The 24,582-nt window shown below is 54.5% G+C and overlaps 1 protein-coding gene across 1 annotated transcript; it reads right to left on the reverse strand.

The window, feature by feature from the left end:
* Positions 1 to 943: 943 nt before the first annotated feature.
* Positions 944 to 21,717, reverse strand: GRHL3 (grainyhead like transcription factor 3). Its single transcript, XM_035020217.1, has 15 exons — positions 21,538 to 21,717; positions 18,474 to 18,535; positions 16,735 to 17,080; positions 16,405 to 16,478; positions 15,787 to 15,940; positions 15,465 to 15,576; positions 13,931 to 14,025; positions 11,626 to 11,784; positions 10,969 to 11,047; positions 10,714 to 10,847; positions 9,013 to 9,047; positions 7,787 to 7,875; positions 6,616 to 6,701; positions 5,069 to 5,133; positions 944 to 1,058 (listed from the first exon to the last, which is right to left on the reverse strand). Exons 1-15 carry the CDS (start codon positions 21,601 to 21,603, stop codon positions 944 to 946), a joined length of 1,671 nt encoding a protein of 556 aa, XP_034876108.1. The 5' UTR covers positions 21,604 to 21,717.
* Positions 21,718 to 24,582: the final 2,865 nt, after the last annotated feature.

Raw genomic sequence — 24,582 nt, forward strand, 5'->3', positions numbered from 1 at the left:
TCGAGTCCAGGGTAAACCACCCGCAGGATGGAAGGGGGTGGGCCTAATCTGCTTTCACCCTCTCTTCCTGGGAAGCCTTTCACAAAAGGAACATGTGTAGTATTTGAAGTAATACATAGGGAGAATTTTATTACTAAATACCATGTGAGTATACAAAATGCATAACTGAATAACAGCTAAAAAAAAATAGTCCAAGAATGTGAAATACACATTTTTTGAAATGATAAAAATGTATCCATGAAAAATATAAAATGTTGCATGTATATACAATATATACTTCTATATATATAACATAAATGACAATTGTAAATAAGAAATGTGTACATCAGTGAACAGGCATGGAAGTTGTTTCTTTTACAGCAGCTATTTTGTTCCAACCAATCAGCTCGATTATTTACATCTTGTATTGAGGAAATCCGTGAGAAAGAGAGTGTTTCCACTCTGGTAACATTTAAAAATTGTTTACACTGAAAATCAAAAGAGTTTTCCAGCTAATTGACCAAAGGGTCTGAAGTGGATAGAAGAATCAAGAATGAAAGCTGGACAAGAGTCAGGCAGCTGTGGGGGAAAGAGGGTCCGCTTCCACCATCTGAATAGCCAACCAGGAGATGGACTGAGAGAACACAGTCTTCTGAGGAGGAGACAGGCTGTGGGGACGTTAGCCAAGCTGGCGCTGTCTCCGGCTGGGCCGGCACTGGCAGGAAATCCAGCGTAGATTCAAGCACGAGTTGAGGTTCAGGTCAGGACACCTCCTAGGTCCCTTCCTGACCTTGGCATCTGTGGGTTTGCAATGTGAGGGCCTCTTCCCTCAGGCAGGGCATTCAAGTAACAGCACTGAGGCATGAGGAGAGGTTGTGTGTGGCGTGGGGCCACTTCCCAGACGGTTCCTTGCCTGGAGCCTACCCCTACCCCAAGGGGTCCGAGGGGGGTGGATGCTTGGGCCTTACAGCTCCTTGAGGATGATCTGAATCTTGCCATCAAGCTCCCCCATGTCCAGTAGGAAGGCGACGTGATTGCTGTAGTGCTGAATGATGTTGTTGTCCATGTTGACCAAGATTCTGGAAGAGAAGAGGAGATGTGTCTAGAATGTGGCAGGCCCCTTGTTTTCAGGGCCTCTATTGGGTGCCCCCAACATTCCAGGCACCTCATGAACTTTCTCCAGACCGTCATAACAACAAAGGTGGGTACTCATTGTCCCACTTGGCAGTGGAAGGCACATTCCCCAAGTGGCCGAGCCACACCTCCAACCATGGCCCCGACTGCACCAGACTGACTGGGGAAGACGCAGTGCTCCTTCGTCCCCAGGCCAGACGGGACACGGACACGAAGTGAGAGTTCAAGCGCAAGAGGCGTGGTGGGTGGACCAGCATGGTTTGGGTTCAATAGGAGGCTGCGATGTGTCACTCAGGTGTGCCTGCCTGAGCCAGAGGCAGGTGCCACGTAAGGCCCCTCTCAGTTTCACCCCCATGAAACTGAAACCTCACGGGTGGCGCGAGAGACTCGAGGGGGAGGAGAGCCCTCTCTCCCCATGCTCTTCAGGCAGGGACCTGGGCCAATCCAAGAGGGACAGGGCCTCCGTGCTGTGGCCCCCCGCAGAGCGTCAAAGCCACAGTGTATGCCCAGGGCCCCCCGCTAGCAGCTGCCTTCCTGATGAAGAGCCTCTGGGCCCGACCACATCAGCCTCCCCTTTGTAATGGAGGCGGGGGTCTTCATCCATCCACCCCACTAGCGTTGACTGAGGCCTCTCCATGGGCAGGGTCTTGTTCCAAACAAAAACAAGGGCCACACAGAGATCCTAGACCCTGCCCTCCAGGAGTTCAGAATCTAGTAGGGCCTGAGAAAAGGAATCCTTAGAACCCTTTTACTCCAGTTGGTAGATGGGGAAGCTGAGGTTCAAAGAAGCGGAGTCATTTGCCTAGGGTCACACAGTTAACACATGGCAGAGCTGGGACTTGCATCCAGACTTTTGTCTCTTTCCACTGTACCATTTTTTAGAAAGAAAAACAACACTACAAATATAAGTTAGGAAGCGGCATATATGAGAAAGGCAAAATCCAGGCCTGGGGGAGAGTTCAGATGGGGGTGAGGTTATTTCAAGTGGGGCAGGAGTGGGGGGCTACGGGTCTCAGGATAGGGCTCCTGGCAGGTAGCTGTCTGCTTTTCCAGGGACCCCCCCCCCCCCAGGAGGCGGTAGCCCCGTCCCTGCCATCCCCCAGGTCCGGAGGATGGAGACCTTGCCAAAGGAGTGAGCCCAAGCCTCTGGCCTACATCCCACATCTGTGCAGTAGCATCCAGATGCGGCTGCTTTCTGGAAGGAGGGCTGGGCTCAGGCTCCCAGGCCGGGGTGCTGACTGCCGGTGTCTAATTACAGGCTTGCGCTTCCTCAGATCCCGTCAGCCATTCTTTCATCTCACAGAGGGATCTCCATCTGGGGGCTGCAGGCTGGGCCAGAGGGGTGAGCGCTTGGTCAGCGGCCGGGTTTGTGTTGGCTTCTGATAGTGGCATTTCCGGGGTGCTTCTAGGTGCCGGGCACCGAGTGCCTTGCCTGCATGAACTTGAAGGCTGCTTCCCACCCACGCCCCAGCAGGGCTGCCAGCGGGCCCGGAGTGCACACCTCCACCCCAGGCACCCCAGACAAGCCCCCAGGCCCCTCCCTCTCAGAGGTCAGAGACAGCTGGGCCCTAGAGGCAGGGCTTGCTGGGAACCGCTGCCCCAGAATGTGGGCCTCTTGTCACTAGCCCGCTTCTAGCTGTCTTCCGTCCCGGGCTGCCCGAAACCCTTGGCCAGCTGCCAGCAAAACAATGTATTTGTTCATCTTTCAAGCACTCAGTGGTGCTTGTAAAGCTGATTGTTATCTACTTTTGTCCACAGGACTTTCGGGAGGGTTCTGTGAAAATAAGCGAGGCCACTGATTAGAATTTTCTGTTCCTCAGAGGAAGAGAGTGTGACATGAGGGACATGTGGCAGAGGAGCTTGGCCTCTCCTCTCCCGAAAGGTTTTTTTGCGGACTCTTCTCATTTACGCATCTCAGGTGACCTAGGCCTGAGGTCTTGGTGGTTGGGGGTGTGGGGTGCCTCTGAAGGGCCGCTAAGTGATGCCCTGGGCTCTGGGGCTAGGCACATAAAGGGCCGGGCCACAGCCCCTATTTGCACACTGCTTAGCGGTCAGAGGAACAAGCAGGAGGCGAGATAAAGTAGTGGTTCTTTACACAGGCCTCAGACAGGCTAGGATCCCTCCTGCTGGTTACTAACCGTGACTCCGGGCCCACCTGAACGTCAGTTTCCTCATCTGTAGAAATGCAGAAAGTCATACCAAACTCAAAGGGTCAATGAGATGATGCCTGGGAGTTCCTGAGCCCAGCGCCTGGCACATAGAAAGTGCTCCACACATGGAAGCTTTTAAATTAGGCTTTAAATAGCTGGCTAACGTTGAAGGGAAGAAGGATCTGCAGTTCGGCCAGTGGGGCTGGGGCATCCTCGTATACATACACCCGCCCCCAAATCACACACACACACACACACACACACACACTTCCTAGCCCCTCGGCCCAGCCTGCCATGGGACCCATCAGGGAGGCCGGCAGCAGGTGGGGCCCCAGTGGGGGTGGGGACGGGCGCTGGCACCGAAGGGGCAGTGGGGCTGGGCTTGTCTGGGCAAAGCAGAGCCTGCCCTCTGCGAGGAGGTGGATTCCGCCCCAGAGAGCGTGTGAGCCCCAGTTTGAAACCGAAACTTGGAAGGAAAAAAACACACAAAAACTCTAGACACTCATACAACCAAAACCAAACGGGTCCTTTCCCAGGGGCTGCAGGACTGCACACCTCCCCCCCCCTCCCCGCCCCCTGCCCTTCTGTGGGAGGCTGGGTGGGAACCAAAGAGGAGGGAGGGTGGGAGGCCAGCCCCTGGGCCTGCCTGGATGGGGCCTCAGCCTGGGTACAAAACCTGCCTGGCTTTGCAAAGCCTTCTGAAAAGGAAAGCCTGCAGAGTGGCCACGGGGCAATGCCCAAGCACCTTCCAGGGGCCACCAGTAAGTGTAGCTGGAGTTACACTGTCCAGAGCAGGAGGACAGGGTCTGAGCTGCAGGCAGGGGGCCGGGAGTGGGTCCTCTGGGCAAGGAATGACGCCAACAATTCCTCACTGCCCGGAGGCCCCACGCTGGGCTGGTGCAGGGACTTGGTTAGCAAGGGCTGTGAGGGTCCAGCTCGCTGGCTCTGACCAGGGGGACTAAAACCTGGCGTGGGGGTGGGGGAGAAGCAGTCACCACATGGCCCTCCATCTCCCCCCTCTGCCGAGGACTCTCCTGGGCAGGTAGTAAAGGGTGCTGTGGTGTTTAGCACTAACCCCCAGGAACCCAGAGCAGGTGCCACACTGCCTGGCCCTCTGGAAGGTAAAGCTTCACTCCCTCCTGCCTCATCCAGACCTGAAGGTGGAGGCCTGTGGAGCATCCGGGGCGGGTTCCCTCAAAACCACGCCCAATCTCCACACCCTTTCCAGACTCCTGGCCAGCCGCTCCCTCCTTGGGCCCCTGACTCGACCGGTAGCAACACTGCTGGGCCCTTCTGCCTCCCTGTCTTTCCTCTGCTGTTCCCGGCCCTGAATACTGCTTAGCACCTCTGAGCCTCAGTTTCCCTATCTGTGAAGGGTGGGTCATGGTGTCTACCTCATAGTGTGGCTGTGAGAGTTAAGTGGGGTATGCGTAGCCCCACATCTGACACATGGTAGGCGGACGAGGGAATGGTAGTCAGGATCACCAGCATTATAATCAAATGACTTGGCTATCCCGTGGCTTTGGGATTTGGACCCGGGTCGTCTGATCTCTGGGCCTCCACTGGCTCTCTACCTGTGGTCTCTACAAAGACCCTTCCATCTGTCTGCCCCTCCTTTCCTTCCTGGTGCTGGTCAATGTCTGGTCTCTACAGGTGGTCTTGCCTGACTGGGGGCTTTCGGCCCAACTCCAAGGCCTTGTCCTCGCCACAAAGCCAACCCACTGGGAGCAGCCTGAGCCAACATTTTAGATAGAAAGGGGCAGCAAGGGGGGGGAATGGGAGGGAGAGCTGTACTGAGCACTTACCCCCGCTTACATTTCTTGTAGACTTTGTAAATGTTCTCTTCAGGGAAGCCATACTTCTCAGAGATCTGGAAGAGAACAGTAGGGGATTTGTTGTCTGCTGCCCAAACTGGATCTATTCCAGCCTTTTATACTATGACTTTATTTCCTGATTATAAAATATACATCCCTACTGTGGAAAAATACAAAGAAGAAAATTACAACTGTCCGTAATCCTGTTTCCCAGAGATAAACATCTGGGTACACTCTTTCCCATCTTTTGGCCATGGTGCAGATTTTTTGTATTCCCCATGGAGCTTTATAGAACTTCTTTTACTTCACATCGTATGTTATAAGCCTTCCTGCATCACAACAAACTCTTGACAGACTGCACGTTTAGTAGCTGTAATATATCCCAAGGAGCATCCACCAGGTCCCCCAACCCCTGCCTAAAGCCAGACCCACATCATGCCGGTGCCGGGGGCCCCCCACTCAGCAGCTGCCAACTCTGGGCAAGCTAGTGGTGGAAATGGTCATGCCTGCCCACCTCATAGGGCTGCTAGAAGAAGGGACTAAACTGGCCCAAAGATTCTGAGTCTAAGTGACATTAATGGCCTTTTGTGAGGCCAGCTTCTGGGGCTGGTTCCAGCCAAGCAGGACGGATGATCCATGAAGGGACCAGTAGGGTACAGCAGAGTGGAGAGAGCTTGGGCTGGACTGCAGCTCTGTCACTTCTAGCCACTTTGGCAAGTCACCTGACCTCTGGGAGGCTGTTTCCTCATGGAAATGAACAGATAATAATAGTACCCACTTTTTGGTGGTATTACACGAATATGGTGAGCTAGCAAACGTCGCATGCCTGACAAAATGTCTGGCACGTAGTGGGTCTTCAGTAAAAGGTAGTTGGTGTTACTACGGGTTCATTTTCCCTTCCCCAGCCCGCCCTCTTGGAACCCTCTGGCTGTCCTGTGTGGTTCAACCTTCAAGCCCAGCTGGAGACTTGTGTTTGCTCAGTTTTTAGCTGAGCCACAAAGCTGCTGTGGGTTTCGTTCAAAGCTGTTCCACCCGCTCTCTGGCAGTTTGGGGGGTTGGGGACAGTCTCCTTGCCCAGACGCCACCTTTCGCCGCCCCCCCGCCAGCGCCCCCCAGCCAACCACAAGGTGGAGGAATGAGGCCCCCTGGAAAAGAAAAAAAGAGTGTCTCTGGGGCCTGGCCTTTTTGGGTTTCATTCCCATTAAAACAGAAACAGGTTTGCAAAGCCAACAAAAAGCTCTGGCCTGTCAGACAGCAGCCATCAGATTAAGGAGGATTTATGGTGTGTGTGACTCCCAGGGTGGAGCCAGGGTTCTGGCTGGGAGATAACATCACAGAGGCACGCCCCCACCAGCCAGGCCTGTAGCCCCCCCCCGCCAGTGGGGTGGGACAGGTGGACCATCAGAAAGCCAGCGTTCCAGCATATTCCTCCTCAGAGCCTTCCTGTGGGAAATCAGTACTGTGGAGTGAAGAGTGGGGGACAGGAACACAGAGTGGGGTCTGGCCAGGGCTGGGGGGGGTGTCACAGAGCCTCTTACCGCATTCCTCAGCCCCTTCAGGTCTGGGGTCTTCAACATGAGAGCATCAAACACCTCCTCGGTCTCCCTCCGCACATACAACAGAACTGAGAGGCAAAGGGATGGGGTTTAGTGGTAAGGGGAGGACAGATCAGCCCGGGAATACCTCAGGGGATGGGAGAATCTTTAAAAATATTATTATTTTTTAAAGATTTTATTTATTTATTTGAGAGAGAGACGGCACAGAGGGAAAGGGAGAGGGAGAAGCGGGTTCCCTGCCGAGCAGAGAGCCCCTTGCGGGGCTCAATCCCAGGACCCTGAGATCATGACCTGAGCAGAAGGTAGATGCCTAAGCTACTGAGCCACCCAGGCGCCCCCCAAAATATTATTTTTAACATGAGATTGATTTCTGCAGAAAGGGCAAATCCTTGCTGAGGGTCTGTACCCAGATGGGGAAATACCACCCAGCTCTGCAGGTCCCACTCAGACTGTGCTGATTTGGGCAAGTTCCAATCCCCGCTCTACCACCTGCCAGCTAGGTGACCCTGAAGACATTTTTCCATCAGTGAGCCTCACTTTATCCACATGGGAAATAGAGGTGGCCCCGCCCTCTATTTCACAGAGTTGTTGGGGAATTAATGACATGACATTTTAAATACCAAGTGCAGTACAAGGCTCAATTGAAGGTTGCCGGAAGCTTTTGATCTTAGCTGCTGGTTGGTTTCTCCTTGATAATCAGCTACAGCCCCCAGAGGTTTGGGCATGTCCCCCTCTCCCAGGAAGTCACAGATTCAGGCTGTCAAAGCCAGAAAGCCAGGTATGGAAACCCAACTCTGCTCGCAACCCCCAGTAGAGAAGGCAGGGGGCTTGCCCAACATAATGAGCCTGTTGCCTTTTCCAACTGCCGCAGGATGCCCATGTCCAACAAGGCCAGAGGAAGCAGAAGCCCTCCAGCTCCATGGACCTCTCTCCAAGCACTCTGGGTGCTCCCCTGGCCCCCACCCCACCCTCAAGGTTTGGCCCAACTCCAACTCAGAAGAGTAAGGCGGCCCCTTGTGCCCTCTCTGCTGGGACGGATGCTGCCGTGGCTGCCTGGGCCATGGTGGGTGTTTGAGGCTTTGGGGCAGGCCTCATGGGGAGCTGGGGGCTCTATGGTGGGCTCAGAGAACAGATGGGCCGGGAGTCAAGGTACCTCTCTGAAGATCGTCTTCCTTGGCCTTTTTGGAGGGCAGAGGCTCAAATTCCTCCGTGAAGGGTGAGCAGGTGCGTTTCAGAGGCAGCCTGGCGGGGGGCAGGGAGGAAGCGACAGGGAGGGGCTCGTGAGGAACCCAGGGGGATCCCAGAGTTGGAAGGGGCCCCAGAGCTCAGAAGATCCCATGAGGGCAGGCCCAAAGCAGTGGGATGGCAGTTAAAGCAACAGGTTCTGGAGTTGGGACTGCCTAGGTTCAAATCCCACTCACTAGCTGGGTGACTTGGGGGGAGTCTCTTAGTCCCTCAGGGTCCCCATCTATCCAATGGGATGACAAGACAATGACAACAAGACTTCATAAAGTTGTGAGGCTGCAGAAGATCACGCAAACTGCTTCTAGAACAGCGTGTGGTGCACAGCAGGGCCTCGGTGAATGCCGACTGTTGTTTTACCATCGATAGGATTCTTTTTTGAAAGAATCCACTTGGCCAGGAGGCAGGGAGAGGGGGCAGGGCTGTGGGATTTGGAGTAAGGCAGACTTAGGGTCCATGCAGATGCTACGCAAGCACTGTGTGAGCTTGGCCAAGTCACTGCACTTCTCTGAGCCTCTGCTTCCTCATCAGTCAAGTAGAGCAATAACCCCTGCTTGCCTGACCTGCTGGGGCTGTGGTGAGGGGATAAGTGACCTGATTTGGTATGGAAGCCCCGCATGAAAAGTACCCCTTCTTCGGCGGGGGAGGACACCGAGGTCAACAACAAATGAGCTCTCCCTTTTACACGCCACCCTCTCGTCCCGGCCTCAGGCCCATGAGGCCGTGCTCCCACTCGGGCAGATCTCTAGGCCAAGAGGGAAGGACGTCAGGAGGGGCCAAGGCGCCGGGCCCCTCCCTTGCCTCCTGGAGTCTTGGGGGGGGGGTGGACCCCATGGTCAGTCCTGCGGCACAGCGTCCCCTCCCTGCTGTCTAAATCTGCACTACCATCTCAGAGGCTTCTTCCTTCCCTTTTTACAAGCATGTGTCTCGCCAGAGATTTGCCAACTTTTCACATAAAACAAACCCATAAAAACGTGGGCAGTTTCAGTGAGAAAGGAGCCTGAATCTAGCTTGGGGGCTGGGGGCAGAGTCTCCCAGTTGCCTCCTCAGCGCCCAGGCCCTGCCTTGGGGGGCAGCACAAGCAGTAGGGGGCCAGGCAGGGTGGGTGAGGAGGCCCCTAGCTGCTTCTCTCCGTACCTGTTGGAGCTGCTCTGACCCGCCGAGGGCACGGCCTGCAATGAAGAGGAAAGACATTTTCCATCACATGAGGAAGATGAGAGGGGCCCTCCACTGCTGGAGGCTTTCTGGGGGGAGGGGGCCCAATCTCTGGGTGTGGCGGGGAGGAGGGGAGATGCAGTTGCAATGCGTTTCCAGCCCATTCCGCTCAGATTAAGTCCTCTTAAATGAGCTGAGATCTTGAGTCAAAAGGTAGGATCCAGCCCAGGTAGAATGAGTCAAGGACTCCGTGGACACAGGAGGTGCTGAAGAAATATGGTGGACTCCATGAGCCCCACCTGAGCCCCAGCTTGCTTAGAAGGGCCAGGACTGCACACTGCCGTGCAGCTGGGAACTGGGAAGTAGGAGCAGAAGCACAAGGGGAAAGGGGGGTGAGGGGAAAGGGCACTCTCTGGAACCCCCCCTAAGTGCCTGGCACTGTGCTGTCTGGCCCAGGCATCACCAGTCCCATGACAGGAAGCACCCAGGCCTGCCCAAGAGGGTGGAGAGCCTCCCGAGGTAACACACCTGGTAGGAGGCAGATTCAGGATTCAGACCTCCCCGCCCCCCTAACCCAGGCTCACAGGGGCAAAGCCTGGGGGCCTCCCTCTTCCCCACAGAGCAGCCGTCAACTTGGCCACAGGGCCCTTAATCCCATGAGAGCAGTCATCTCCCGACTTGGGGCCTCTGGCTGGGGAGAGACACTGGGGTCATGCAGCCACCGGACTATGGGGCCACAGAAGCGCTTCCGGGGCCCGGGGGGCAGTGAAGGGAGGACGGTGGACACAGGAAGGGCTTTAGGTGTGCACCATTGGCCACATCAGTGCTGACTGCTTTTTTGGTTCCACAACCTCTTACTGTTTGAGGTGAGTGCACTGAACACAGCTTGGACAGCAAGAACTATTTCTGCAAACGTTCCCACCTACACGGGGAGGCGGGGGGGGGGGACCTCGGTGGAAGGAAATAGTCAAATTGTTTAATATGGAAGCAAACTACTAGACAGGCTCTGCAATCCTGATTCCCCCACTGACCTGCCGTGCGGCCTTCTCTGGAAAATGGAGGGACAACGGTATCTACCTCAAAGGAGGGCTCCCCGGCCTGAGAGGTGGTGTAGCTGGGGTTCGCGGGCTCGGCTTCTGAAGCCAAGGTGCCTGGGTCCAAACCCTGGCTCTGCCCGTGCTGTGGGGTTTGGTCTCTGTGCCTCAACGTCCACCCCACGAATCCGGGGAGAATGACAGTACCCATCCGGTAGGGTGGTAGGGAGGGGGAGAGGAGGTGGCGCGTGGGAAGCATGGAGAGCAGTGCCTGGTGCATAATGAGTGCTCACAAGCGTTGCCATGACCACCATGATCCAGCTTGGATTTGGCCGCCATCTAATTTGGGGCTCAGAAATCAGAAACTTCCATGCGCGCCCCAAGCATGAACGTTTCGACGGTTATAAGGTCCGTTTCTTCATTGACCTTCTTCTCTTCAGTAGAAAAGGTCATTAATGTTGTATGAACATGCGTACGTTTTTTAATCCCATGGGATTCAATAAAAGCATTTTCATTTTGATGTAAAAAATATCGGACCTAAACACGTCTAAACTGGCCTGTAGTGGCCGAGTGGCAGGGTGCTCGCCACCAGTCTGCACCGATCAGGTCCCACCCAGGGGCCGGGACCCTCTCTGGCCGAGACCCTCACCCCTCCAGGACGCTGCAGGCCAGAGAAATGCACGTTGGGGATGAAGAGCACCGGCGGGGTCTCCAGGTCAGCCTCGGGCCGCAGGTACGTGGTCTCGTTGCCCCTGAAGCCGGACAGCAGGCAGCCCTTGATGCCTGATGGGAAAAGGATGGCACTGCATCTGGGACCTCTCCGTTCATACCCCCAGCCTCTGCCCTCCAGTCTCCTTCTCCCTTCGCCCCAGGCCAGCCCAGCCCCTGGCCCATCCCCACTGACCACTGCTGCTGGAGTCGGGGCACTTGACCTTCCTCCGGAACTGCTTCCGCTCATCATCCCGCATTTTCCTTTCTGCTCCCTGTGGGGGAAGAAGGGGAAGGGGGTCACCAAGGGCCTTGGGAAGGGCTGGCTGCCTTGCATCTTAACTATGGGCCAGCCCTTCCGGGGCTGCCAGCCTTCTAGGGCTGCTTTCTTCCCAGAGTGAGACCAGGAAATGGGAAAGTAGCAGCGCCCACCCCGCTGGGCCCAGCCCAGCCCAGCCCTGTCTGAGGTCAGTCCAGGCCATGAGAGACAGACAGACAGACGTGGAGGGAGAAGAACAGACAGAGAAACAGAGAAAAGGGAAGTGGAGTCAGAGAGGGACAAGAAGAAGAAAGAGAAACATGAGAGAGACAGACAAGACACAGAAAGAAACATGGAGAGATCTTCAGAGAGATCTACAAAGAGATCTTCAGAAAGAGAGAGGGGAGACAGAAGTGCAGAGAGAGGGAGAAAAATAGACTTAGAGACTAAGACAGACAATGACAAGCACACAGAGGAGGGAGACGTGCGGAGAGCAAGAAGCAGAGGGAGACAGACATGCCCCGCATGGCTGGGGAGGACGCACGGGTGGGGGCTGGCCCTTCTCCCTCCCAGCCCACCCCCCACCCCAGCTACCTTGTCACAAAAGATCTTGATCTGGCAGACGGCTCGGTGCACCAGGTGCTCAGCGCCTGAGCCGCAGTCGTAGGTATCGATCTGCAGGTTCAGGGGGACTCCCTTCACCCCCTTCTGCGAGGAGAAGTCTGTGCTGAGGCAGTTGACGCCGATGAAGACCTGGGGACAGACAGGGGAGCTGGAGAAACAGCCTGCCCTAGGCGCCAGCCCTGCTGTCCCACAAGCACCCTGATCACTGAGCCTACTGTGCCCCTGGGGAGCGGCACCCCTGGCAGGCACCCATCACCACCTCTTTTATGGACAGCCAACCTGGTGCTCGGGGTGGCGCGCCGGCCATCCCCAGGTGACACTGGGTGTGGGGAGGGCCCAGGCTGGAGCCCAGGCTCTTCAGCAGCGGGTGAGGCAGCTCCCACCAGACTGCCAAGGGCAGCCCAAAGGATCAAGGCCCTGGGAGGGAGGTTAGGGGTCCTTCGTGGGCTTTCGTTAAAGTGCAGAGCCTCATTTTTCTGCCAGCCAGAGTGAGGAGTATGGAAGGGCCATAGCCCGTTCCCCCCAGCCCCGGAAGACCACCTTCCTGCTGGCCCCGGGCCACAGGGGTGAGACCCTGCCCCTCTGCACCCTTGACCACCAGCTCCAGCCATCATTGGACCTGTCACCCCCATTTTACACCCAAGGAAGCAGAGGCTCTGAGCAGAGGGGTGACCTGCTGATGTTTCCACATTCCAGCAGAATGAGCCCAGGCGTGCGGCCACCCGGACTTCGGTTGGGGAAGCTGGGCTCTGCCACTCACTGGCCACGTGGCTTGAGACAAGTGCTCTAACCTCACAGAGCCTCAGTTTCCTTATCTGCAAAATGGGGTTAATTAAACCTACCTCACGTGGCTGTGAGGGCGCGTGGAGCACCTACTGAGCTGGGCATGTAGTGACCTGTTGTGAGTGTGACTGCTGGTCTCAACCCAAAGCCTAGGCCTAGCCGATGGCAGTCTGGGCTGAGTCTCAGCTGGGACTCCCTGGCAGGCTCACCTGGTGATTGTCTACCTGATTGACTCCTCCATGGGGTGCCAGGGCCACACCCCACTCCAGACTGGCCACTGTTCTTTGGGACATTTCCCTCGGAAATGGTCCTGACCTGCACAGGTAGGGGTGCGGTGCCTGAGCAGACCCCCTTCCCTCCTTGGCTGTGGGGGCCAGGCCCCTGGGCGCATGCCAGACATACCTCCCCCTCAGCCAACTCAGCCCAAATGCAGCTCCCACCCAGCTGCATGAGAAAGACCCATGCCCGGGGGCTTAAGGGGCTGTGAGAAAATCCTAGCCGAAACCCACCTCTCCCTTCCCATGAAACTCTTTCCCCCGCCTCCCTGCACCAGAGGCCCCAGCTCCTCCTCCAGCCCCTGGCATCTGTTTGAATAATAATAATCCCTCACTTTTGTGCCTCCCTTTGAGTTTTCAGAGCCCCTTCAGCTCTATTTTCTCCAGGCAGCCTGGACTGCCCCCATAAGGCAAGCTCCCCAGCCTGTCCAGGCCAGAAATGCCCTTGCCATGCGCTGGACCCAACCCTGGTCTGAGAGGATAGGCCTGGCGCAAGGAGGCAAAGGACAGGCCCAAGGTTACCCAGCCCCCGGCTCTCAGACCAGTGCCCTTTCCACAATGCCGGCTCTCCAAACAGAAAACCAAGGCACAGAGAGGCCCAGAAGCACACAGCAAGCTGGCCTTGGGCACTGACTGGCTGGGATGAAAAAAATCACCAGAGGCTCCACTTTCAGGCCTCTCCCAAGGGTCTGGCCCTGTGCCCGGCTCTGAGACATGCATGATCCCAGGGGATCTTCACTACAACCCCAGGAGGCAGACTACTGTTCCCTTCTACTGGACGCAGGAAGTGATGTAACTGGGGTTGCGGCCTCCCTTGCGGACTCCAAAGCTTCCTCCTGCAACCCTGACTGGCCTGCAAGTCGGCAAACCTGGTGCATCGGTGGCTGGCTGTGTGACCTCGGTTTTCCCATCTGGTGAATGGGTGGATGGGATTGATAACAACAGCCCCCACTGCTGAGCCAGGCTGGGCTCTACCCTTTACTTAGCACACGTGATCCTCATGTGAATCCCTCAGTCGGTGCTCTCATTGCACCCCAATTTTGTAGCCATGGTCACAGGGCTGGGACGTAGGCCTAGCCTTTCTGGAAGGCTGTGCTTCTCCTCCTCTCTCTATCCTGCCTCCTCCACGGGCACGCTCATCAAAGCAGCTGCCACAATCCTATATCCCCACCTGGGGACTTCCGAGGGACCCAGCCCCGTCACAGCCATGCACTGACCTTGGCCTCCTCATTGACATTCCACACGAAGGACAGGGCGTTGTAGGCCACCTCCTCAATGTGCTGCACGGTGTTGAAGTTTTCTTTGCAGTCAGCTGGAACCACAGGAGACCAGAAGGGAGAGTCAGGAGGAAAGGGATCTGGGGACATGCTGGGGAGGGGGCAGTTAGGAGCCGGGCTACCCTCTCCCCCAAGAACCAGGCTTCAATGTGGTGGGGGAAACTGATGGTTGTACCCTGGGTTACAGATGGGAAAACTGAGGTCCAGCCTGGGAAGCAGGTGTGCCCAAACCCCACAGAGAATCCCTAAGTTGGCCGGCTAGGCCAGGGCCCTCATCACTTCTGGGTGGAGGTTCGAGTTTGCAGTGGGATTGGGACTTGGGGGGGTCTCCCAGACACGGTAGTAGTAGAAGGAGTAAGAGCAGTGCCGGTGGTGGTAAGAGCACCAGGAAGCGTAGCAGCTCTGGGACTCCTCACGCCGAGCCATCGCACGGACCGTGGGCGAACTGGGGGACGGCCACCACTCACTGAACACGTCAGTATGGCGAGCCCTCAGTTAATCCTCACAGTGACGCTATGAACACTCAGTTTACAGATGGAAAGAAAATGAAGCTCAGAGATGTCTGGTCACTTGGCCAGGGTGCCACAGCTTAAAAAAAAAGGCACAGCAAGGACTGGAGCTCAGCTTTGGCCCCTGGACACAGGCTCCTACCCACTTGCTATGTGGCCTCTCAGACATGTCATGGGATTGTTTCTAGTGATATCGTTTTCTCCAGGGCATACGACTCCAAGGCAGAAGAAACAGCACTGGAGGCAGGCAGGGTAGCTGGCCTTATTCCATTTGATAGTTGAAGAAACTGAGGTCCAGAAAAGGGAGGTCACACAGGTCACACAGTCAAGAAAAGAGTGATGGAGTCAGAACCTGGAGGCCCGAGGATGGGCGGTGCCTCCCACACATCCCGGGGCCCAGGACTGGGATAAAGTGGTACCCCGTGTCCCTTCCCCAGGCCCTCTCCCTGCTTACAGAGCCCCAGGGTCCCAGCTCCCAAAGCAGAACTGCCCTGCACTGTCCTTCCAACCTTCCAAATTACACTGCAGTCTGCTCTGTTCTCTTAGGCATTTGTGTCTCAATGGGCTAAGCCCCCCACGGGGACACGCAGGCCAGTATCCCAGGGGTCTATTTATCGCACACTGCTGGGGTCTCTAGGGCACTGTTTACCCCAAAGCAACACAGAAAAGAAGCCCACAGATGCAAATCCCTGCAAACCCCACAGCGCAGGACCTGGAGACAGGGGCCAGGCAGGAGGCTGGGGTGAGAACTAAGTCCCGCCGAGATCACAGGGGGCTGGGGAAAGGGGCAGGGCAAGAAAGACCCAATTGGGGGGGGTGTGTGTGTGTGTGTGTGTGTGTGTGTGTGTGTGTGTGTGAGAGAGAGAGAGAGAGAGACAGAGAGAGAGAGAGAGAGACAGAGAGAGAGAGAGACAGGGACAGGGAGAGACTGAGAGCCAGGGAGGGGGTTCTGGGGGGGCTCTCACCCACGTCGATGACGCGCTGCTTGGCAGTGGGTTGCCGGGAATGCCAATGCTTCCAGAAACGCAGCTGTTCCACGGGCACCTTCTCGTTGTCGAAGACAACCATCACCACGCTCTGCAAGCACAGCGGCCGCTGTGACCCCCAGCCTCAGGAGAGGCCCAGGCAGTCCCGATCCCTTCCCAGAGCCCTGGTCCAGCAGCCCTGCCCTTTTGCCTCCATGTCCCCCCACTCCGTGGCAGTGGCACCACCTCCCTAGGGTCCCTGTCAGGCCGGGCTGGCCCAACCATCCTAGCCCCTTCCTGAGCTGCTCCAGGGACAACCTACCTTGACTTTGTTGGAGGACAAGGCAAGGCCTTTGCCGCCTGCCGGGGTCCGCAGGGTGATGGGGTAGAATTGGCCCTTGTTGAGGTAGGCCATCGGCGACTCCCCCGACTTGATGTGGATGGCTTTGGGGGAGCCCAGGGTGTACTCAAAGTCACTGCAGGGAGGAGAGGGGAAGGACAGAGAGGCTGACCTCGCAGGCAGGAGTATCCCAGAGGGCAGTGCGACAGGAGGCTCAGGATGTGCTGGGGATTTACTGTGGGACTTTGAGAAATCATCCTACCCCTGGACCTCAGTTTCCTCATTTTCGGAGTTTCTATTTATGGTTTCATTGATCCACAATCCTGCTGAATAACAAATAATGGAAACCAGAGAGACCCCTGAGGGGTGACAAAGCCCCAGGGGAGATGAAGGGCAACAGAACCTCAGTTTTTGAACAGGGCTCTGAGCTCCCTGTCACAGCCCAAGAAAGAAATGTAGAAATCTGTCTCTCTCCCTTCATGTGCTTTCACTCCCCTCTTTTCATTCACTGACGATGCCTGCTCTGGGGACAGTGTGAGGCTCTGTCTGTAGCCTCTGCCTACCGTCCAAGTGGCCAAGGTTCCAGAAGGGCTGAGTTACCTCTTGGGGCTGGGACAATCCTCTGGACACGGGGGTTCTGGAGACGTTTTCAGGATATCCGGGAAGAGCAGCGACTGCAGAGGAACATAATTCAAAGAGAATAAATGGCCACATTCAGGCTGCTGGGGCCTCATCCCAGAGCTGTCCCATACAGCTGTGCAGGTTATGCAGTGCACAACTGGGACAACAGTACATGGCAGACCTGCCTCTGCTCTAGGACTTTTTATCCCAAGGATTCCAAACCTCTGACCTCCTCACTGTCTTCTCTCCTTCTGCACATGCATGCACATATCCAGGGATGCTGTGAGGGGTATGGGGGTGGGCCCTCACCTCCTGTGGGTCATCTTTGAAGGTGCTGTCAGGCTGCCAGCGCTGTGTGGGTGGCACCCCATGAATGCTCTCAAACAAGGAGTTGAGGGAGCTGTTATCATACATATCACTGGTGGGCAGCAGGTAACTGTCCACAGAGCCAGCTTCCAGCTTGCTGGGGCCGGTGGGGAGGGGAGCTGCCTTGCCCTGAGTGGGCATGGCCCCCTCCAAGCTCATCAGGTTATTCTTCTTGAGCACATCTGGGTACTCTGGGGTTTCAGACACATTCTCTGTCAGGAATTTCATGAGATGCGTGGGACTTTCAAGGGGAGCGAGGTCCATCTCATATTCCATGCCATGGTAGTACCTGGGGACAGAGGAGGGCTGAGTGAGTGCACCTCTTCTCTCTGAGGGGCGAGGGGACCCTCAGTTGGACTGGAGGGTGACCATCACGCTGACCCACTGACCTTCTTTAATCCCACATAATGTTAGATCTTCCCGACGTGCATGAAGCAAGACAGAGTAAGAGGCCAGTTTGTCACAGGGATGAGCAGGGAGGAGGGTGTCGAGAATGGAACCAAGTACAGGCTCAGGGTCGAGGGGAAAAACATCTGCTTTATCTTTTATAGTACTTGGTCATTTTAAAAACTGAAAGTTCATTTATTTCTTACCCAGAGTCAAATGTCCCCACCTTAAAACAACTGCACTGAGTCATCTACACAGTGGGGGGGGGGGGGGGGGGGGGGGGGGGGGAGTGGATATTACTGTTAACACAGTACAGTTAATATATGTTGAGAAAAAGGTCTGGAAGGGTATACTCCAAACTGTTAAGCGGGGCAGGGGAGTAGGATTACAGGAAACTTTTACTTTCTACTTTATATATTTTATAGAGTTTGAATATTTTATAACAAACGGGTATTACTTTTGTAATCAGAAAAGCTAACGACATGTTTAAAAATTAGTTTTCAGAAAAGTCCCATGCACAACCCTACTGTTCCTAGCACGGAGGGGTCCTGAGCCAGCAGCATGAGCCATAATGCCTGCCTTAGCAGCTTGGATTTTCTGGAAGGCAGAGAGAAGCCCAGAAGGTTTCCCAGCAGAGGCCCTACATGGTAGGTGGGGAGGCGTGGGGGAGGAGGGTGGGGGAAGAGTAGAGAAAGGGCAGGGTCCCTCTAGTACCCATCTGGCCGTGAGCATGGCCTGGGCTGCCTTCTAGGAGGAGGAGGGGAACATCAGCGCCCCGAGGCTATAATGTCAGGCAGAGGCCCAAGAGAGCCAGAGGAAAGAAGTACCTGAACCCAGGTGTCCCCTCCCCCAGGCCAGGTCTCCCTCCCCGTGAGACTGCAGGGAGGAGGGTTTTGGAGCTAGGACAGAAAAGCTGCCTTTGGGGCTTTTCCTGGACCATGGCTTTGAAGTTTGTTTTCAATAAACTCCAGCCCACATGGCCTGCAGGCTCTCTAGTGGAACAGGGTCTCATTATGACTCGGTGGGCCCTAGTCTCTTGCCTTCGGACTCTTTCCACCTTAAAAAAAAATATTTTAAAATACCTTTTTACAGTTGCATTGGTATAAAGATAGGTGTAATCCAGGTTGGATTATATTCATTATTTTCTTCTGATTTTAAAATAAATTCTCACTTCCATGGGCCCCTAAGAGTCCTGTGGGCCCTGGGCACTGAGCCTTCTGTGCCCGATTGTTAAGAGCCCGAGGTGGAGGGGAGCATGAGGAAAGGGGCCGAGATGGTGGTTGAGCAAACCTCACCTCTTTCCTTGGTCGTTCCGGCCCCCAGTGCTGGAGGACAGGATCCGCTTCTCCTTGGGGCCCTGAGTGGAGAGGAAAGAGGGATTTATGCATTTATGGCAAGATCAACCTCCTCGGGCGGCCTTGGCCAGACAGAGGAACTACGTTGGTCACTGGGGGGAAAACCTGCCAGTCCTTGGAGTTGGCTGGCCATAAGTCAGTCTGAGTTCCAAGTTAGAGAGTGAGAAGAAGCACCTCAAAATTAGCTGTTAGGCATCCTGGAATTCGAAGTCAGGCAGATCTGGCTTAAGTTCTAACTTTACCACTTAAAAGTGCTGTGTGACTCTGAATAAATGACTTCACCTTTCTGAGACTCAGTTTCTTCATATGGCAAGTGGGGGATTATAATACCTACTTCAAGAGTATTTGAAGATTTACTAGTAAAAATAATGCTTGCTAGTTTTTGTGTGTGTGTTTTTTTTAAGATTTATTTATTAGAGAGAGAGAGAAGGGGGGGGTGGGAAGAGGCAGGAGACAGAGAGAGAAAATCTCTAGCAGACTTCCCGCTGAGTAAGGAACCCGACATGGGGCTGGATCCCACAACCCTGAGATCACGACCTGAGCTAAAATCAAGAGTCGGATGTTCAACCGACTGAGCCACCCAGGTGCCCCTTGCTGGTTTTTAAGATTTCATTTGTAAGTAACCTCTACACCCAACATGGGGCTCCAACACACAACCCCAAGATCCAGAGTTGCATTTTCTATCAACTGAGCCAGCGAGGCGCCCCTTGCTTGCTGTTTTTTAGTCTAGTACTTCTTGTGCACTAGGCCCTGTACTAGGTACCTTCTATGTGATCTCTAATTTAAGCCCTGTACCACACTCTGTAACAGCTACTAATATCATCTCCATTATATGGATGAGGAAACTGAGGCCCGGAGAGGCTCTGTTGTCTCAGTGGTTAGGAGCGTGGACTCTGGATCCAGATTTCTTGGGTTCAGTTCCCAGATATGCCACATACTGGCTGTGTGCCCTGGGGGGCAAGTCCCTTAACCTCTCTGTACCTCGTTGTCCACATCTGTACAAGGATAATAATAGTAACACCCACTCCTGAGCTTGTTGTGAGTGCTTAGACCTAGCACATGGAGAACACTATCTAAATGTGACTTTTCATAATTATAATGTTGTTGTATCTTAGAGCATCCAGGTCATTTTGACCTCTGGCTAATAAAGCCAGAACCAGGTCTCCAACCCAGCCTAGGGACTCCAATGCCTGGGCTCTTACTCACACCCCATGGGAGAGCATGCGGGAAGGTGCCAGGCACAGAACCTGGCATTCAGTAAGAAACCATACGCTGTTACTTTTAGAAGTATATTGCCCAAAACCACACTGCCAGTTTGTGGCCAGATCAGGTCTCAAACTCCCAACTCCATCCCCGCCGCACATCATGAGACCCCATCCTTACTATCCATGGGGCTGTTCTGAACCCAGAGTGCTCTGAAATGGGGAGGTGGGGGTGGGGCAGGTGTTTTCACTAAAACCACGACAGGTATCACCTCCAGAATCTGTCCCCACCATTCTGGCCCTGGGAATGGCCCTTTGCCTGGGAAGATGATACTGGATTTCACATTATGGTCCAACCTCAAACTGTAAATCCCAGCCTGGGGGTTAAATCCAGGCCTAGGATTCTGGCTCTCACCACATCTCCAGCCTGAGGGAGTCAATACAAATTTCTTTCCCAAGGCCTGGTCCAGACACTATCAGCACGCTATGGGTCTGCTGGGGAGCAAGTAAGGTAGGGTAACCACACCCCTCCATGGTGAGAACCAAAGCCAGAAAGAAAATTTGGGGCCTTCTCGTATCTGAGACCATACTTCCCCTCCTTGGCCTGTGAGTTTACACGGAGAGTGTGCTTTCCCCCCTGGGGTAAGGTAGATAAAATATTTCTCGGGTCAGGAAATTTGAGGGCTTATTTACAAAGTGGCTTTAAATCTTCAAGTCCAAAGCCAGTTATCTCAATAATTGGCTGTTTATGTTTCCCATTCTCAAATCTGGTCAAGTCTCTTGGGGCAATCACCCAGCCTAGGGAGAACGAGAAAGCTTGCTATCATGTGATAATTCAGACGGATGGGTAGGGGCTGCCTGGAGTACTGGCTTGAGAAAGATTCTTCAGCTTCCTGTACCCCCAGGGAGAAGGCAGGCTGGAGTCCATGAGCAATGTCTGGCATAGGCATGGGAAGGGGGGGCACTGTGTGTTAGGGATCTGTGATGGCCAACTGGTCAGATAGGAGAGGGCCTCATTCCTGTTCTCAGGTGCTGACAGTCTCCCAGAGTCAAGGCCAAGGCCCTGGAAACCATTAGAGAACCATAAGGACCGTTTGTCAGGAGGTGTTACATTACACAGAATGGAAGCAAGGGCAGGAAGGATAGTCAGACACTCTGGACAGGGACAGGTGACATGGCAAGTGAAAGTGGCCTTGGGAAGAAAAGGAAAGGATTCAAGAGCAGAAGGCATGTTCTAGTTGGTGGGGTTGGGACAGGCGGGTGGGGAGGACAGGGCAACTGGGATGACCTAAGGGACAGGGGCAGAAAGAAGAGGCTGGGGGTGCTATTGTGAGGGGGGGTGTGTGGCCAAGACATCGATCCATTCCATCAATATGTACCGGGTGCTATGTGTGTGGCAAGCAGTTATGGGGTGCTGAGGACTGAGTAATGATCACCACGCGGTTTCCGTCCTCCAAGAGCTCAGTCATGGGGGAATGAAGAAAAGTTTCTAAAGACTTGCTGGCCAAGTCTCTAAAGAGTCGAGGATAATGATGGTAGTTGCTGAGGGTACCTGGAGGCACAGAACGGGAAACCCAAGAAAGCCTTCCCCTTTCTCAGTGAAGGAATGAGACCCAGAGCTGAGAGAAAGGTTTATCCAGGGGAAAGGGAAGGGGGCCAGGCAGAGGGAACAGCATGTGTGAAGACCCAGAGGAGAGAAAAAGCACAGTGTGGGGCCGGGCGTGGGCTGTGGGGCCATGAGGCCTGAGAGCGAAGGCGTGCGTTCAGTCAGAGGGGTACAGGCCCAGCGGGGGCAAACGTACCATGTAGTAATCATAGAGGAAGCTCAGGGCTGCAACACTGTCATCGTCCCCATTGACCCTCATCATGGCCTTCGTGGCGGCCGTCAACGGGTTTTCCAAGTAGGTCTTCCAGGCCTCATCCTCACTCGTGTAGGGGAACTTCTGGAAGTTGACTGGGTCATTCTTTAGCAGTCGCACAGACCTGAAACTGGAAGGCAAGTAGGGAAGGTCAGAGTTAGGCTGTCCCAGAGGAAGGTCCATGAATGCTCAGCCTCAGGACAATGCCCAGGAATTCAAAGAGTTACCAGTCTTGAAAACTTGAAACTGTTTCTTCTGTCCCGCTTTGGGCAGCTTGGGGCAGTAGAACGTACCTGAACTCAGGAGCTAGATGCTTTCAGTCTATTCCAAATGTTGCCATGTAGAAGCTGTCGACCTGGGGCCTCAGTCCCCTCATCTATGACACCAAGACCCTAACCCCAACCTTGCAGAGCTTCGCAGAGGATTCAATTAAAATGCTTCCATGTAGATACTTATTCAAGGGGATTTAGCATAAGAAGGATAGGAAATCATGACAAGCTGCAAAGAACAAAATTTCCAGTTAACCCAGAGTGAGAAGTTCCCCTCCAGACCATGAAAGACTCAGAAGGCTGGCCATGGTTGCCAGTTAGGGAGTGTGGTGAGGAAGCATGTGGGCAGAACCCAGTCTTGGGACGTGGCGTTTCAGACCAACATGGACTGCAGAGGGCCCAGGCAGCTGCCCAAATGCCGGGAACTTGGGCAGGGGAGGGGAAGGGGATGCTGCAGGGCACACGGACAAGGCAGAATCGGGCCCTGTGCGGAGAACTCAGACATATACAAAGCAGGTGGCCCAAGAGACAAGCCACACGGGCTCAAAGGAAAGAGATCACAAGAGGCTCTTTGGAGGAAGGAGACACCTCAGTTGGGGGCCCTCAGCACTGAGGATTATATCATGCAGAAATGTGAAGGGGGGGCACTGGGATAGGGACATGATGCAGAATAATGATGATGTCATTATTAAAAGTAATATCTAGTCTTTATTGAGCATCGGCCACGTTTTAGGTGCTGAGCTAAGCACTTTCCATGAATTCTCTCACTGAATTCTCACAACAACCAAGTAAGGCGGATACTATTCTTGTCCCTATTTTATAGACAAGGAAGCTGAAGCTCGGAGAAGTTAAGGGAATCGCTCAAGCTCCTGGAGCTCCAGCAGGATGATGCTGTGATACAGGATAGTGTTCTCAAACTTGAGCTGCATCACAAGGACCTGGAAGGCTTGTTTTTAAAAACACTGATTTCTGGGCTCCACCCCTGGCATTTCTGATTCAGTAAGTCTGATTCAGTTAAGTACTGCTGATGCTGGTAGTCTGGGGACCACCCTTTGAGAATCACTGGTGTAAAACATGCTCCTTGGTGGTGAGCAGAGGCACAGAGGTGGGAAAGTTCCAGTGTGTTCACTTTAGAGCAAAGAGTGTGTGAAGGAGAGTGGTAGCTGAGTAGATGGGAGGGGCTGGACCGGGACAAGAGAACCCCAGGGATGAAGTGGGCACTTCATGGTCCGATGGCCCCCTTCCTAAGGGAGCCTCATAGACTCTCTCACGTTAGGGACACAGAATATGTATGAGCGCTTTCCATCCCTAAGCTCTGCTCCGTATAAGAACACTACGAGGTAAGGATCATTGGCTTCGTTTTGCAGATGAGGGAGCTGAGACTTGGAGAGGGTAAGAAAATGCCCTAGATCACCCAGCTAGTCCATGACACAACCAGGATTTAAACCCAGGCTTGTCTAGTACCAAAGCTGTGTGCTTTCCACTGAGCCGCCCTGTTCTACCATAATGCAAGAAGGGGTGGCATTTCAGACACTGTGGCAGGCTTGTGGGTGGGCGAGGAAGTGCCCCTCTGCTGGCCTGCGCTTGGGCCCACATTCCCAGACTGAGCTGGAACGGCAAGCAGCCCGCACCCAGGCAGACAGTGGGCGGCAGCTCTGCCGGGGCTTCACCCGGGGCCCAGTGCCACCCCCCTCCATCTCCCTGGGTCCCAGGGTGCGGGACGTCGGCTCTGGGAGCTGTCACACAGGAAAGAGAAATGACAGAAACCTTCCTGCTCTAGGGGTGCAGAAAGGGAGGCACACCCCGAGTTTCTGCTGCAATAAATCAAGGGCATTAAGACGGAGAAGTGAGAAAGAGGCCCCTCCCCGCTGCCTCCTGGGCCTGGGGTTAGAAGAATTTGCAGAGCAGGCCCAGGGTAGCTGGCCCCAGCCCCTCCCAGCCCCAGGCTAAAGAACTCCCCGACCAAGAGGTCATGGGAGAAGCAGGGAAAGGCCCGGTGGACACCCTCCCCCCATGTCAGTTGGGATCCCCGGTGCTGAGCACTGTTCCTCTTTTGTAAAATGAGTCTCATAAAAGCACCCACCATGTAGGATTATGAGGATTGAGGGCATCGCTACACGAAAAATGATTAGAACTGACCTTGCCATGTAACAAATGCTTAATACAGGAGAGCCATTTTTGGGCTCTGGACCCAGCTTGGAGCTAGACATCGAGGGGCTACGAAGTGGTTTCAGACATGGTCACCCCACAAGTCAATGGCAGATCTGGGCCCTACTGCCCCAATCCGCTGACTCTGGTGGAATGACCATTATCAGCTTTGAGGAGTTATTAGTTTTTCTCTTACCCTATTTAAAAATTAAAGTTTTGAAGACAACGATAAGGTTGCATCAGGAAGACAAGGTCAGTGTTTGCTGTTCATCTGGGAGGCTTTTCTGGCCTACAAGCGTCTCTAGTCCATCCTGCTGGATCCCTGAGCCTGAGTCCTTGCTGCATAGTGGCTGTCGGACCTTCCGTGTTTACCATAGGCAGACACCATGCCAACAGCTTTTCTGCACTCTCTCTTCAACTCTGGGCCCCTGCCCTGAGAGGTAGGTCTTGCGGAAATTGAGACTCAAACAGGTAATAGTACCTGCTCAAGGTCACTCAGCCGGTAGGTGGTAGAAGCTCAACCTGAACCTGGACCTGTTGGACTCAAAGACGTTTTTTACCCCATGCTAGT

Source organism: Mirounga leonina, unplaced genomic scaffold (assembly GCF_011800145.1).
Source record: "Mirounga leonina isolate KUSES-001 unplaced genomic scaffold, KU_Mleo_1.0 Mir_173, whole genome shotgun sequence".
Taxonomy (NCBI): Eukaryota; Metazoa; Chordata; class Mammalia; order Carnivora; family Phocidae; genus Mirounga; species Mirounga leonina.

Coding starts and splice junctions, on each gene's coding strand:
- GRHL3 (XM_035020217.1), bottom strand. CDS start 21,603: ATGATGAGGGTCAATGGGGACGATGACAGTGTTGCAGCCCTGAGCTTC. Junction 11,785..13,930: donor ATGTCAATGAGGAGGCCAAG/GTCAGTGCATGG, acceptor GTCTGTCCCCAG/GTCTTCATCGGCGTCAACTG. Junction 10,848..10,968: donor CCCCGACTCCAGCAGCAGTG/GTCAGTGGGGAT, acceptor TTTTCCCATCAG/GCATCAAGGGCTGCCTGCTG.